Source organism: Lynx canadensis, chromosome A1 (assembly GCF_007474595.2).
Source record: "Lynx canadensis isolate LIC74 chromosome A1, mLynCan4.pri.v2, whole genome shotgun sequence".
Lineage (NCBI taxonomy): Eukaryota > Metazoa > Chordata > Mammalia > Carnivora > Felidae > Lynx > Lynx canadensis.
In genome coordinates, this window is record NC_044303.2 from 33,820,939 (window position 1) to 33,837,884 (window position 16,946).

The following is a 16,946-nucleotide window of genomic DNA, read 5'->3' on the forward strand; positions in this document are numbered from 1 at the left end:
ATGTTTAAAAATGAGTATTATTAAATAATTCACACTTTTAATATGGAGAAATTAGGTCATTTTTTCACTCCTCCCACAAATGTTCAATCTTAATATCTAGGTAATGAAACAACGCAGACAGTGTTATCCATCCTGGTAGGAACAGAGAATGCCAGTTATGACAGGCTCATTGTTTACTTTAACAGGTAATTTGTGGACCGGAATCATTTAATTGTTCTGAGTACATAATTACATGTCAGCAATTTCCAATTTAATTAAAATTTACAAATCTGAAGATTAAGGGAATTTTTGAATTATTAATCATTTTTCCACTAGGAAATCTTGTTGCTCTGCAGGAGATTTGTCCAGTGTACAACTATACGTATTTTTTTCCTTCTCTTTCGCAGACAGACAATTTTCCCGCAGAGCCCAATTACATGGGCAGCAGGCAGCAGTTTGTTCAAAGGTAAGGCCTATTAAATAACTTTCTCGGCTTCCCCATTTGCATTCGTGTCAAAATTGCTTTGCAAGAGACTACACTTCAGATTCAAACTCGTAGAGACAACACTTTCTCTTCTTTTTCTTTATATGTATTTCAGTAGCTCCACGTTTAAGGACCCAGAAAGAGCCAGCCTGAGAGACAGTGGGCACGGGGACAGTGATCAGGCTGACAGTGACCAAGACACTAACAAAGGCTCCTGCTGTGACATGTCTGTTAGGGAGGCACTCAAGATGAAAACTACTTCAACTAAAAGCCAACCACTTGAACAAGGTGAGTGAAGCCTTCCAATGCTTACGACGTGTAAAGCTTAAGCAATCATTATAAACCTATTAGTACTAGAGTCACAGTTTATCACGGTGGAACGGACCATTGATAATATATCAAAAGAAACAGCAGATCCCGAGCTTGTCCCAGACAGAAAGCAACTATTCAACACCTCAGGAACAACAGAAAAAGGAAGGCCATGGATATTAGTCTGTAACCATCTTAAAATGACAACTTGACCAAAGTCACCAGATTGTTCTTATCTTTACAGACATTCCCCAACCTGTCCCATTTTGTGTTTCATTAGCAAAGAAAGCAGGGCATATGTTGGCTAGATATGCACATTCTAATATACTAACTTACAAGATCAAATTTAGTAAATTCACCACGTTTAGGTAAAATGAAAACCTGGTTGGAATTTTATAGCTCTTAGCAGAGTTTATTTTTAACGCGTATTTTAGCCTCAAAGTAGTTTTTCAAGAGTTAAATGACAGCAAGCCAGAATTTTGGCTCCTTTTTTGATTTACATCTAAATGTACATGAGTGTCAAATAAATATGTACTTGTTTACCCTGATAGAGATAAAAAAGAAATACTTCCTAATAATACAAATGTTTTCTAAAAGTCTATCTTCAATTTATCCATTTGATATGCCTTTTTATTAGTTTTGATGCTTTTATTGTTTCAAGCACAATGAAATATTTGCTAATGATTCACCCAGAGAATTAAGCTACTCTGACATATAAGACTTAGGCACTGTGAATAGGTTTTTATGTCTAATTATAAAAAATGAAAAAAACTGTTGTATAAATCGGGTTTCAGAATTGCAAGTACGTATTATATTAGTTAATACTAGTTTTCAAAGTATAATAGTATTTAAATATATCTAATATTTATTATTTCAGTTTTTTAGGGAGAAACTACAGTTAAACTTTGTGAACATAGTCATTTATTCTTCTAATTCAGTTATTGATTGTCAATTCATAGAAAGTAACCTTTTGCCTGTAGTGAAGCCTGACATATTACATATGTGTCAATAGATATTATTAATTTCTCTAATCTAAAATTAAAATTCATTTTAATACAAACACATTCACACATATGTGAATTCAATACAGAAATAAATACATAGGTTCATAATAATATATATGCAATACAGAAATAAATACATATGTTCAATAAAATATAATTTATATTTCTGCACTGAATACAACATCCTGAATTTATTTTAAGATTGGCCTCCAAAAAAGCCTTTTTTGATAAGTCATAACTGCCATATACACCATAGCAACTTTTTGTCCAACAATGCAATATTGTGTTTTATAGTAATTGAATTGTAATTCAATTGAATTACAATTGAATATTGAATTGAATATTTATAGAATATTCATAGTTCCTACAAATTTGAATGTTTACTTAAAGTGACTTAAATGATCTTGATGGGTTTTAACTATGTCATATTATAATATGTGAATTTTTTAGACAAATTTTAAGTAGTGGGTTGTTGCATCTTGATATGTGAATACAGAACCTAACATAGACTCATCTTTGTGTGTAATAAAGTGATTGATGGATAATACATTGGCTACTTTTTGCAAAGCTGCATAGAGTAAGTAAAGAGTTTGCATTTATTATCATATTTCATGAGAAACTTTGTTAATCAAAGAAAAGTTTATATGCTGTTCACATTAACTCTTTAAATTATTTTCATCCAACTGAGCAATATATTTGACGGGAAAGAGCAAAGGCCCCTATAGAAAATGGAAGTGGTTTTATTTATGCCTAAAGATGTAATTTATACTGAAAATCTGTTTTTTCAATTTTGATATTAGAAGATAATACCTTAAAAAAGTAGGCCATTCTTAGAAGAGCATATATTTCGTATATATTGTAAATAACATTCTACATAAAATAATTGCTAGTGTAAGAGTGAGAATGCTAATACAAATGTGTCCTGGAAAACAACTAGTTTCCACACATCTTTCTTAGTAAATATGGGAAAGTTATTATGAATCTATGAATTATAGAAGAAATACAGACCTCTACTTTAAAACATGATTTTGGAGGATTAGATAAAATAATATTTCATTGACTGATTGACTGATTAATGTATTAGTTCATGTATTTAATAAATATCTATTAAATCCTTTCAATACTTGAGGAAAGTTAGTTTCTTCAGGAACATCAAAAATAAATTTGACTTGGAGCCTGCCTTCAAGAAACTGTATGTAACTAGTAGAGATGGGGAAGCTCTCCCTCTCTGTCTCTCTCATCTGTCTCCATTTTTCATCTTCAGTCTCCCTATTTCTTTCCATCATCTATATCATCTTTTTTTTGTTTTCTTCCTTCCTTCCTTCCTTCCTTCCTTCCTTCCTTCCTTCCTTCCTTCCATTCTTTCTTTCTTTCTTCTTCCATCTATCCATGTTTATACTTATCTATCTAGCTATATAGATTCAGAGAAGGAGACTAGCATTTACTGAGTTCTTACCATTTACTATAAACTGTGTTAGCTCCATTTCATTGTTAGCTTATTTAACCTGAAAACTCTAAAATGCTTAATCATTTTTGTCTCACTTACAAGAAAACTGAACATATAGAAACTATATTAATCTGCTCAGCAGGTTGGAATTTTATGCTACATCTAGATATAGCTAAAACTTGTGTCTTTTCTACACAACTTTGTCTCCAAATGTGAGAATTTGCTCAGACATTCTGATTCACTGCTATGACTAGATATCAAATAAACATTGAAGAATAAGTTAAAACCTGAGTTCATGTATGCAAACCTTACGGGAGAATATAAGAATAGCTCATATGCATTGAATGAATTATGCAGTACTTAAAACTTATTATCCTATTTAGTTTTCATTGCATTTATAGATAAGGAAGTACTGCTACTCTCACATTTAACAGATATTAAGAAATGTTCTCAGTGTTCTGCAGTTATAAGCAGTGAAGTCAACATTAGAAATAAAATGACATGCCTTCAGAGCCCACCCTCTTACCCAATGCTTTATACTATTCACATAATGAACAGTTTACTCAGAAATAATTTTAAAATGTTTGAAGAAGCCATCAGCCATTGTCTTGGTCAATGTACTCTGTTAATTTATTTGAAAAGCGTCAAGAGAGGCAATGCCAAATTAATTCAATGCACACCCATAAAGAATAATTTTCTTTACAGATGAAAGATGATGACAGCCGTATTTAAGCAATTATCTCATGTCAGATTTCAAATATTAAACCCTAATCTTTAATACCTTCAAAAATCTCCTAAGAATCAAAAGTAAATTTTATCTTAGGAGAAAGAAACCAAACACTAAACAGAAAGAAATCCATTTATGAGTCTTTTTTTCTTTCTAAAAATTTGTAGTAGTGCCTTAACACATTTCAGTTAAAACAATCAATAGCATATTATATTTTATAGTTTTTGTATTAGCTTATTTGATTTCTTTCCTTGTTTAAATTTTCTCTATTAAGAAAAATGATGTTCTATTTCTAACTCAAAATATTTCTTTAGCTTAGAAATTAGAATTAATTCCAAAAATAATCTTCACGTTTTCAATGGAACTTTCTACTAATAATGGTTTTCCTTTGCAAATGATTTAGGCCTTTGAGATCTTCTATTATTAGTTCAAATATTACTTTTTCTTCTCTTTTGTGCAGACTTTTTCCATTTGTTCTATTCCTGATAATATGTTTATTGCTACCATCGGTTTAGTCGTCCCAAATACACAGCAGTAGTATGTGTTGCTCATTATTTTAGCAAAAATATTTGAAAGAGTCCAGTAGTTAATTGAAGGCGTGATGGATAGCACAACAGCTGGGGAATAGCCTTAAGGATTTTATGTTAAATCCTCTAATAGAAAGAAGTGGTTTTAGTTTCTCTAGTGGGACTAAAAAAAATTCTCAAAGAATGTACTTAGTTTCTTTCTATTTGATTGCATCTTTGTGCCCTGCCAGTCTATTTGTCACTTAGATTCTCTCCATACTCTCTTTGTCCAATATTATAGGTAGGTAGGTAGGTAGGTATCTACCTATGTAGATAGGTAGGTAGATAAAGCAATCCACTTTGACTTCTTTCAGAAAACATCTGTACTTTGGAGTTTCTGTCCATTACAGAAGTCTGGTAAAGTATTTTGATTGTGAGCAATAACTTTTTCTTCTTTAACAGCATTTAGTAAACTTTCCCTAAAATTCAGTAGTCTCTCTTGATTCCCAAATAATAAATGTGCAGTTTTCATAAATGCTGTCTGGTGATTTCTTTGAGCTCTTTATTGATAACTCAGTGACTGTTCTCAAGTTTTCAAGGGTAATCAGTCTTCTGCTATCTTTATAGTTGACTGAAACCAAGTTCGTGAATTTAAGCCAGAAGCTAGTGGAATAGCATTGCACCCTGTAAGTGTTGACAACCTTTGCTAGGGACAGCAGTAGAAGCATCACCGTGAGGGAAGCTAATGCCCTGTTAGGTGGCCAACTGTCCATCCCTTCCTCTGTAACTGGATTCCAGGACTTTTCTGATCCTTAGAAGTTGCTTCATTCAAGTTCTTTCTCATTTCTCCTTTTATTTAATTGCCTTATAATTTCTTTCTTTCTTTCTTTCTTTCTTTCTTTCTTTCTTTCTTTCTTTTTTTCCTATTCAATCCTGTGCCTCCTCTGTCCTCTCTCTTCTGCTAGAAAATCTGACTTCTTAAATTACATTCTGGGTTCAAAACATTTCAGAATAGAATCCCTGATTAAAATCTAATAAAAATAAAATCAATAGAAAGTTGAGAATAATAGAAAGACAAAATAAGCTAGGTTTGCTCCAGTGAATTCAGTTTTAAAACTAAATTACATTCTTAAGGGTTGCCTTCCCTCTTCCCAGAGGACATTCTGGAAAACTACAAAAACTAAAGCTAATGGATTTTTTTGTTTATTTGTTTTGTTTTTTTCAAGTCACTGTTTGAATTTTGCTTGTGGGCCCCATATTTAAAACAGGATTAGGCTAGTTTAAAGACTGCAGTATTTTTTATGTGATTTCAGAGTTTGGCGAGGCTCTGAACCCTACTCTTTCAACATCGCCCTCCCTAATTTACTGCATAATGACTGCAATTTCACCATATTTCTAATTATGTCTGGAAAGGAAACAGTTTAAGGTTTCTACAACCTATACTTTACCACGGAGGAGCAACTTAAGGAAGAAATAATAGGGAAATGGGAGAACACAAGGTGAGGCTCTTGTCCACCAGAGTAGGGGTGGAGCCATACATACAGGGTTTGGAAAGGAGTTATTGAGAAAGGATTAGGACACTGAACGCAAACTTGACCTACTTTGCAATTGCCCCTAGAACTGACTAGCGATAGGACCGTACTTGGATAGTACTTTAATATTCTCAAGCTTCCGTTCTGCTTTCTATTCTGCACCTATGGTTACTGCAGCTGTGACCCTTCCAATCAGTCGATGTCTCTTCCCAGACCTTCCCATAACACGCATCAGCAAATTGCTTCTACACAAGTAAGGACACAGAGGTGATGACGACGTCCATCCTCGCAATCTCTGAAAATACTTTTAAAAAGAAATGCTGCTGTAAACTTATTAATATCAATTTGTCTTATGAAGGAAATGGAAAATCACTGCTATATAGAGGGATGGGGAGTGGGGAAAGCAAAAGAACAGTTGACTATTTAATACCAGGAAGAAATCGCTTACGAATTTTTAAAGGCACTGCTGCTTTTATGATTCAAATGTGTGGCCTTTAAGAAATTGTATTATTTGCCAAGAATTCTTATTCTACCAAGCCATCTAAGTTTGAATTCGGCTGCATTTAAGAGCACCTTAATGTCAACTTTTTCCCCCTCTTGTGCTGTCTTAGGACTTTCAGAATTCATCTGGCTTTAGATTTTACTGGATAAAATATTCCCCAAACTATGAGCAGCTTAAGTTCATTTTTGATAACCAAACTTTGCAAATGTCCCATAGTTCACCTAACTTTAAAAGTTTCAATGACATCTCTTTCTCATGTGCAAACATCTGTTTCTAGAATCCAGCAGCTGGTATCATGAAAATAGAGAGATTTTATCACCCTCACATTTGTTCTCATCGTAAAGCCTCCCTAACAAGTGTTGCATGATTTACTATAGATTCAATGTAATTTTTAGGTTATCTTGCTTTTAGTAATGACTTTTGCTAAAACACTCCAAATGGGGAATGTTGGGACAGTAGTTCCCAAACTTTTAGAATCTCATTTTGCCTTGGGGCAGGGGAACCCTTCCCAGCCTTAGAATTATTGTTTCTTTCAAACACTGGGATACACCTAGAGGATTTTGGTTTTTGTGTGGTTTTTTAATAAGGACTTTTTTTTCATTTTTACAAATAAAATTGTATATTAATATTATGTACATTTCTATGAAAATAAGAGTATGACATAAACGATAAACTATGACAATCAAGCATGGTTATTAGTTCATCTGTTAATTAAGAATTATGAAAAACTAATGTTGATAGGTCTTAAGCTTCTTCAAGAAATTTTCCATTATTTCACTTTAAACCCATGTTCCAGTATTGCAGGTTCTCCGTTCTTTTGAAAACCATATGAGGAAACGTTAGGGTAGGAAGATTCCTTGAATCCTTGAAGCATAATTCCCCTGTTTTATAAGTAAGAAAACAGATTCAATGAGTCTTAAAGTTAGAGGCAGAGATAGTGCTAGTTCTAGGTTTATCGTTTGCTGGTCTTGAGTTCTTTGTATCCTTCATGCCATTCCTGTAATTCATGATAGAGAGACTTCAGCGTCTCCAAGCAGGTACTTCAGATTTGTCAAAACACTTCATTTTTTTATAAATCTGAAGATGTAGGCAGTTATGCCTGAGAGCTTAATTTTCGATTCTTTCATGTATATTGAATAAATATTTAACATATAAGTATATAAATATATATTACATATACATTGAATAAATGTATTGAATAGAAGCTCCAAAAAGTCAAAAAGATGTATCATACCAGATGTAGACAGTGACACTATTGTGTTATTTGTCACCAAGCATAAGGGTGTATATATTTCTCATCTAGGCACAATATCTACACTTGTAATTGTGAGTCCCTGATATTGTCTCAGTGCACCGAGGGATGATGGTTCCAAGGAGAGATTTATTTAATCACTTTTTTTTTCTTTTAATGAACAACTGTGCCAGGGATGCAAAGACAAAGTAATGCACAGGCTGGGTTCTGCAGGAGCTCACACTCTAGTAAGAGAATTGGACGTATAAGCTCTGAGGTTGGTGTAGTGAGAGTCATGCCCTGAGTATGCATGGAGTCATGAGAAAGAAAACCCAGCTGAGATTTAAGGGAATCAAAGAAAACTCCTGGGGAAGGAGACATTTGAGTTGACTGGTTCATTCAGAAAATGTTTACCTGTTTGGGGAGGGAGGATAAGAGGGCACTCTAAGAAACACAGATGAAGTAATGTATGGCAAGTTGCTGTTGGATGCATGTGAGTAGGAAGGTGTGAGATGAAAAATGGGGCAAATGAGACCGAGAGGTTGTGAGAAGCCCAGTGATGAGACAACTGACAAGGAGCCATTGGAGGTTCAGGTGGCAACAGTGCAAAGTCTCATTTTATTTTTATATTATTTTTTATTTATTTAGAAAGAGAGAGAGCACAAGCAGGGAACAGGGGCAGAGGAAAAGAGAGAAAGAAGCAGGCTCCATCCTTGGCACAGAGCTGGATGTAGGGCTCAATCCACGACCCTGAGATTATGACCTGAGCCAAAATCAAAAGTCAGAGGCCCAACCGACTGAGCCACCCAAGCCCTCCCAAAGTCTCATTTTAAAGAGATTATTTTCTGTCAATGCCTGGGGAGACAGGGATACACTTAGGAAGCTGAGGAGTAAACAGGTAGCAGGAATGGAATTAAGTGAAAGATTAAAAACTTTTTAGAATATGACAGTACTTTTATGATTATAAAAAAATTGCTTATTATTCACTTGAAATTGATTTTGAGATAATGGTTTCTAAAAGAAAAAAAATCATTTAATACCCAAATAAATGGACTATACCTTGAATTATTTAAGTCTCTTTTTGTGTAATTTATACCATATATATTAAATAACACACAAATATTTGAAAGTTTCAGCATTTTCTCTAAATTGACAATACTGATTTGTATGCTGAAATCAACTTACTAAAAAAACTTCACAATTTAAAGATGATAGAAAAAAATAATAAAGATCCTAGGACTAAACAGAAATGAAACAAAAAAACTTCAGCTAACCAGAGAATTTTTAGAAAATGGAGAGGCAGTGTAGAACGTGGTATCATAATGAGTCTGAGAATCATGACTTGGGTGACTAAGTTCAGTTTACTAAAGTGGAAAAGACAGGGTGAGGTCACCACGGGGAAAATATTTGGGAAGTGAAAAAGAGTTTAAGGTGAATATCAGAACAGGCAACTGGAAAATATAATTTGGCAATCAGAATAGAAATTTGGAGGTATAAACTTGGACAATCCTATGGACATAGGATCATGCATGAAGTATGTACATTGATGAAATACGTCATTGGGAGAAAAGAATCCGGGAGACTAGAATCCAGGATTATTGGGAAAAAAGGATCCAGGACAGAATCCTGCAGCATTTAGAAGTTGGGAGGGGAGAAAGTTCAATAATGGTTCAATCTGCCAAGAAACATGTTCAGTATGTTTGTGACAATCCAAAATCTGGAGACGTCATGGATGAGTTTTATGACCAAAACCTAGAGTTTTTAGACTTCATTTCCAACCAAAGATCATTGAGAGCCAAATTAAATCAATACATTAAGTAAAGTTAGATAATACTGTTTTTGTTAAAAACAGGATGATACTGCAAAAGTTGTTTTATGAGTCAACAAACAAGCTCAGAGTAAAGTCCCAAACAGGTGACCTGGCACTACTGGGATAAATGTATAACTTCTGGAGCTCACTTGCTTTGAAAGAAGGAACATTCACTTGGAATCAAACGTTCTGAATTTTTCATGTAATTCAGTAACACTTTCTATAGTATCATTGTGTATATGGCACTATCTTAATTGCTATGTTGTATATTTACTCAACAAATATTCCTTGGGTTTCTGGTATGTGCCAAGCGCTCCCCCAGGTGTTGAGGATTGAATAGTAAGAAAAACAAACATTCCTTCACACTGAGCTTACATTCAAATGATGATGAAATAGTCAAGTGAACTCTCTCAAGACTCACAAAATCCATTTTCACAGAACTGGTAGTCTAGTAAAGGAAGTGAAACATGTACTAAATATAATAAAATGTAGAAAATAATGTGCTGTTGATTAGGTGTAAATGAAAGGGTCTGAGAGTTTCAAAAAGAGGATAGAATATTGATAATTATTCAATGAAGACTTCATACTAGAGATGAAATTTTAGCTAAGACTTAAGGGATGAACAAGGTTTTTACTTTGAGAGAAGAAGCACAACAAATACATAAATACAATCATGGGATATGGAAAGTGGATTTAATATTTGGGGGATAATGAATAGTTCAATGTGTCCAGAGGAGGGACAGAAGGAAAAAATGCTGAAGAAAACAGAAAAAAGGTGATCAGTAAGGAAGGGAGGAAGTAGGAAAGCCATAGAGTCATGGTAGCCAGAGATGGATAAGAACAAACATTTTGATTCTTTAGAGAAATCCAAGAAAATGAGGCTCAAGGAACAGCTATACAATCTGATAACTGACAGACCACTCTTGATTTTCATGAGAGGAGTTATAATGGAGTAATGAAAAAAGAAAAGGGATTTCAGAAAGATAGACTATGAAGTAAGGTCAGGAATTGGAGATAGCAATTTCTCTTATTTCAAGACTGGCGAATAATGGAATAAGGGAAAGACAGGGAAAATAGTAACTAAGGAAGATGGTATTATGAATGGAAAATGCTTTAATCATTTAAGATAACTAATTATTAATATACTGAGGCAGAGGATCCAATTAGAAGGAAATATTGAAGGACAGGACTGGATAGAGGATATGCATGGGAGTGTAATGGAGATGCTAGCCTTAAAGTAAAGATAACTCATTTTCTGTAAAGGAAAGAAAGGAGAAATAAATTAAAAAGATCAATGTAAAGGTGAAATGAAAATACTTATAGAGAGTTCATTATAGGGGGGGTCCAATCTTCTCTATAAAGTGCAAGGCAAAAGACATCAATCTCATTATTTCACATAAGCCTTTAGAGTATATAAATGACCTCAGATTTGTGAAAAACCAGGGACATCATGAAATTACCAAAATATTCTACTCCAAAGTGCACATCTGTCAAAAACCAATATGGATGGCTGTTATTTTATATTTATATTTGTTAAAAAAAAAAGAAATAGGGACATGTTATATAGCAAACTAAATATATATATATTTATATTTAACCAAATATATTAACATTCAAATTTGCTCCCCTGGTACTTTCCAATTTCATAGCTTGAATAAATTTTTGAAAGTTGATGTTTTGATATGTATGCTTATAATTCTTAGAACAAGATATTTTCCAGAATTAAGGATTTTTCAGATTTTACAAAGGTGATATAATACGTATATCATATATTATATAAAATCCTCACTGGAATCTGGCAATACACACAATCAAACACATTAAATTTTGTAGAAAAAAACCCTGAATATTTGCAGTAAATGGACTAAATGAATACTATAAATAGCTTATGTTAGTTCAAGTCATTTTTTACCACTAGATGAGTAATAAAACAATTTCCAGATCTGAAATATTTTTGGGTTTCAAAATTATGGGCAAGGAATTATATAGACTTGTACTTAATTTGCATGTTGGGGCTTTGCTTCCTTAAATTCTTGACAACCAGTTATACTGATTGTCAAGTGGTAACATAATGATGATTCAAGTGGTAACATAATGAAAAAATTATTATGTACCACCATAAGAAATTATTTAATCCTGTCTTCTATGAAACCATTATAGAAATATGTAGTTGGGGTCTTGCTTCAAATGTAGAAAAAAATAGTCTATCATCCCTGTAATAGTTTTAATGTGATAAATATTTACTTTAGGAAGCTAAAGAGTAATCTTGGAGCATTTAAATGTTGGACTTGAAAGTGGACTAAGACTGTAAGATACAGGGTGAATTAAGTATTTGAAACTTGGATAATACATGATCAAAGATTTAGAGATGTGGCAACTGAACAGTATAATACAAGAATGGCAAAAAAAAGTAGAAATATTTGTATTTGAATATGGGATATAAAATTATAATGGAGACAAATTGAACCAGATGAATGGGTTAGGGTCAGATTATGAAAAACCTCGAATTCCATACCAACGACTTTGAACCATATTCTACAGGCAATTGAAAACTCTTTTGAGTGGCGTTAACTGGTCACATTTTTCTTTTAGAGTGATCAATTAATAATAGACCAGGGGAGAGTTGGGAATGAAAAAAAAAACAATGGCCAAACCAATCCATCACCAAAATTCAAAAAGGGAGAAGTATGTTTAATATTTCTTTCATTTTTATATAACATGTCATGCACTTTAATTGCATATACCCAAGAAATTTTATTGAAATCATTCTGAGCATTAAATACGATTAATTCAAAAGACACATTACTCAATTCAAAGTACTGCTATTTATATTTGTTAATAAGCAAAGTTGATTTTTTTCCTTTCCCTTTTATTTTACAGCAGAGCTAGCAACCCTATCTTAAATATAAATCATAGTGAAGCCATTAAAAGATCATAGATACTTGACAAACTGTGTGAATTTATTCAGATAACAAAAGATCAGCTACTAGTAATAAGGAATTAAAAAAAAACACACACACACAAATTTACTGAACATCTATTACGTGACAAGCACTGCCCCAAACACTTTTGTGTTTTTAATTTATGTATTTATTTTGAAAGAGAGGAAAAGAGAGAATCCCAAGCAGGCTCTGCACCTTCAGCACAGAGCCTGATGCGGGGCTTGAACTCATGATCTGTGAGATTATGACCTGAGATGAAACCAAGCTTAACAAACTGAGCCACCCAGAGGACCCTGCACCAAGCACTTTTAAATAAATTTGTCCTAATGGCAAGCCAGTGAGATACTGTTATCTCCTGTAATAAATGAAAACCCCATGCATCAGAAAACTGAAGGATCTTGCCCACAGATGAGACCCTTAACTGTGTAGCAGTTGTCTGTCTGATGTCATGTCTGTGCTCTTTGCACTCTTGTCCCTTCTGCTTATTTACAGTCTTCAATAATTATGTGCAAAGAATAAATCCCAATCCAGTTATGTTGTATGAATTAAGTGCTAGTATCAGTGTCACTTTTAGAACTATGATAGACTGCTCAGAGATATTGAAGTGATATAAACAAATTTAATCCCACTTTACTGATGATCTACAATTTGTAAGACATTGTAGTCCATATGTATTCTTAAGACATTTCACAGTTCTCTAGGTATTTGATCAAAGGTTTTGAACAATTAAAAAACAGCAAAATAGCTTGAAAATTTCATTTACCTCGGTTCCCCCTCCATCCCAACCCTGCCAATATTTTCTCTCTACTTTCACAAGCTCTTCCCAGCCAGCTCTATTCTCATCCCAGTAAGTGGCATCACCATCTACCTCCCCAGTCACTCTAATCAGAAACCAGCAAAGGAACTCCTTTTCTATCTCTTCAGCATCACAGTATGTGTTATTAAGTCCTGTTGTTACACGACCCAATTCGTCTTGAAATGTCTTCAGTTCACTTAGTTCCAGTTTATTTCCCCTGTCCAGGCTGCCTCCCTTTCTCAGAACACCTCCTAGGCAGGTGCCCACCTGCTTCCCTCAATGCCCTGTTAGTTAACTACCATCCATTAGCAGAACAGTGATCCCCTTGAGAGATAAATTTGATCATTTCACTCCTCCAAGTATAAACATTCAGTGATTTTCACAGAGTTCTGGGGGGAGGGGGGGTGATCTGCACTTTTAACCTTGGTCTATAAGCCTTGCCCTTGTGCCAGTCTCCTGCTAGTTTACTGTACCCCAGCCAGGGAGGTATTCTTTCAGTGTCTTCTTCCCTATTTCAAGAAAAAGGCTCCTGGTGAATAGAACTTTTTTGCACTAATTTGTCTCCCCCAGTAGTCTGCAAGCGACATGTTGTGAAGGAGATACTTCTCTTACACTCCCTGTATTCTCAATATATTCCCAGTATTTATTTACCAAAAAAAAAAAAAAAAAAAAAAAAGAAAGAAAGAAAGAAAGAAAGAAAAGAAAGGAAAGAAAGAAAAAAGAAAAAGAAAACAAAAAGTTATCAAAGATTAAAAATACAGATCATGAAGAAGATCTTAAGGAACTTGAAGTCACAGGATAAATATTAAAAGATCTTGATCTGGTAAATGATATGATATTGAATTAATCTTTAAAAGAGCCAGTTTTGTTACAGTTAGAAATAGATCAAACAAACATTTAATGACTTCAAAGAACAGAATTATGTACATTTACTTAAATTATCTCATCTACCATACACAATTTTGAATAATTATATAAGGTAGTTATAAGATAATTTAATAAGATATAATTGCCATTTCCATTTTGAATAGAGGAGATAACCAACCTAAGGTCCTCAAGCTTTCATATGGCTGAACCAAAATTTTGGTTATCATGGGTCTGTTCATCATGTCACGGTGGCAATTGCCCATGTGAGAAGTAATGAAGTTCTCACTAGTCTAGGTGATATTGAAAATAAGAGCGAGTCTTGGGGGTGCCAATATTTGGAGACTAAAAGCCTTAATATCTTGGTAGAGAGTAAGAAAGGGCCATCAAGTTTTCAAAATTAGAAACTTCCATCAGGTTGTAACAATATTGTTACTGCAATAAAATCTGACTGCAGATTTTCAGATCATTCTATAATATTGAGGGAAAGATGGATACATTTGGGTTATCTTTTGAGTGTCCATTACTAATATTGGACTATAAAGTATATATAAAAATTTGAGTGAGTGGATAAACTGACATATTCAGGAAAAAAGTAAAGCAAATTGCCACTATGAAACACAGGAGACAACTTAGGAAAATGAAAGCTTATCTTGAACCTTAGATGAGGCAGGTAAAGATTCCACAAAGCTCAGAAGTGATCCTTCTTACTACTAGGCTGAGAAGCTATATTTGCAATGAAATCATTATATTTGAATACACAGAAAAGTGGTGTTCATTTCTTTGTATGAAATACTGATAAAGTTGGCCATATCCATGTAACTGATTTAAAAAGCCATCAATAATTAGATAAGTCTATTTAGAGTGAAAGCAGAGTGGTGAAAATGAAAGATTTGTCAGAAGGAATAACAGACAACACTAGGAAAAAGAAGAGCAGTAAGGTACTCAAATATAGAAGAGTTTTGAAAGAGAAGGGTAAGTGTACCTCTTCAGAGCATGATGTGAAATCCTCTTGAGTTTATACTTTAAAAAGAATATATATTTCAAATATTAAAAATTAGAGAAACAACCCTCTAGAGGCCAAGGTTTTCCAGATTTCTTCCTTGCATTTTACTGAGGATACAAATACTGTTTCTACTCCTTCTTTCCTTCTATAAAACACTGAAAATGTTAAAAGCCTAGGCTACATCAAACTCCAGAATTTATAAAATACATTTCCTTCTAGATTTGTTTTAATTAAATTTAATTTTGATTTTCTTTAAAGAATTGTTTTATTTGAGAGAAAGAGAGGGGGTGCACGTGTGAGTGCGCATGCATGCGTGGGGGATGGGCAGAGGGAGAGAGAGACAGAGACAGAGACAGAGACAGAGACAGAGAATCTTAAGCAGGCTCCATGCTCAGCACAAAGGCTGATGTGGGGCTTGATCCCACAAACCTGGGATCATGACCTGAGCCAAAATCAAGAGTTGGTTGCTCAACCAACTGAGCCACCAAGGTACCCCAACTTTGACTTTCTATGTGATTACTAAACTTATTTTCTGTTTTATGCCCATACATATATGTATGAAAACATATATGAGTTTACATATATACATACATTTATCTCCAAAATTTGAATGGCAAAAGCATTAAAAATATATATTTAATTACACTTAGAGTACACCCATCAGAATATCACTAACTTCTGACGTGTATTGTAACGTTGCCTGGAAATGCTACCAGGTTACTAGACACTTGTCCTTGAAATTACAAAATGTTTGGGGCGCCTGAGTGGCGCAGTCGGTTAAGCGTCCGACTTCAGCCAGGTCACCATCTCGCGGTCCGTGAGTTCGAGCCCCGCGTCAGGCTCTGGGCTGATGGCTCAGAGCCTGGAGCCTGCTTATGATTCTGTGTCTCCCTCTCTCTCTGACCCTCCCCCGTTCATGCTCTGTCTCTCTCTATCTCAAAAATAAATAAAAACGTTAAAAAAAATTAAAAAAAAAAAGAAATTACAAAATGTTTAAATAATACATAATAATGCATTTTCACACAGATTTATTAGCACAAGAGTATTCAATACCCATTAACAGTTTAATTATTTCCATGTTCACATGACAGTATTTTATTAAACGACATTTAAAATTTTTTTGAATGTTGGGGCGCCTGGGTGGCTCCGTTGGTTAGGCGTCTGACTTTGGCTCAGGTCATGATCTAGCGGTTTGTGAGCTCGAGCCCCGCGTCGGGCTCTGTGCTGACAGCTCAGAGCCTGGAGCCTGCTTCAGATTCTGTGTCTCCCTCTCTTTCTGCCCCTCCCCTGTTCATGCTCTGTCTCTCTCTGAAAAATAAATAAAACATTAAAAAAACTTTTTTTTAATTTTTTGAATGTTGAAAACGAAACAGTGGAACAGTTGTTCAGAAGTGAAAGAAACAGCTTTGTAAAAGCTCTGAGGAAAATTAGTTGTTTTACGTTATGAGTAATAACGTTTTATCAGTAGAGGTTACACATTTTGTCTAACCTGTCTTTTGCAACCATGGTGTTATAAATATAAATACGTACATTCATTTCAGTATATGTATTACTTACATGCCATCAGCTCATTTAAACACTCTGATACATTTATTAACACTATCAATGTTTGAGTGATATACTATCATTTTCTTCAGATGTAAATAGTCTTTCCCTGATATCAGTTCAATGATGTTAAACTGCTCAAATTCACATTAATAATACAACATAGTCATTAATTCTCTCTGGGGGAACCTATCTGCATCATAAATTACTTTAAAAAGAAGTCAGATTTCTATTTTCGTTTGATTCAAAGACAACTAAAATT

The 16,946-nt window shown here is 34.0% G+C and overlaps 1 protein-coding gene across 2 annotated transcripts in view; it reads left to right on the top strand.

Moving 5' to 3' along the window:
- Positions 1 to 16,946, top strand: part of PCDH17 (protocadherin 17) — a 97,529-nt gene that overhangs the window by 34,070 nt on the left and 46,513 nt on the right. For both annotated transcript variants that reach the window (XR_003968065.1, XM_030311840.1), the window contains exons 2-3: positions 387 to 445; positions 579 to 751. Coding sequence is in view for 1 of the 2 variants with exons in the window: in XM_030311840.1 (XP_030167700.1) it covers positions 387 to 445; positions 579 to 751 (232 nt within the window). In the remaining variant the exon portion in view is untranslated. The remainder of the gene's footprint in view (positions 1 to 386; positions 446 to 578; positions 752 to 16,946) is intronic.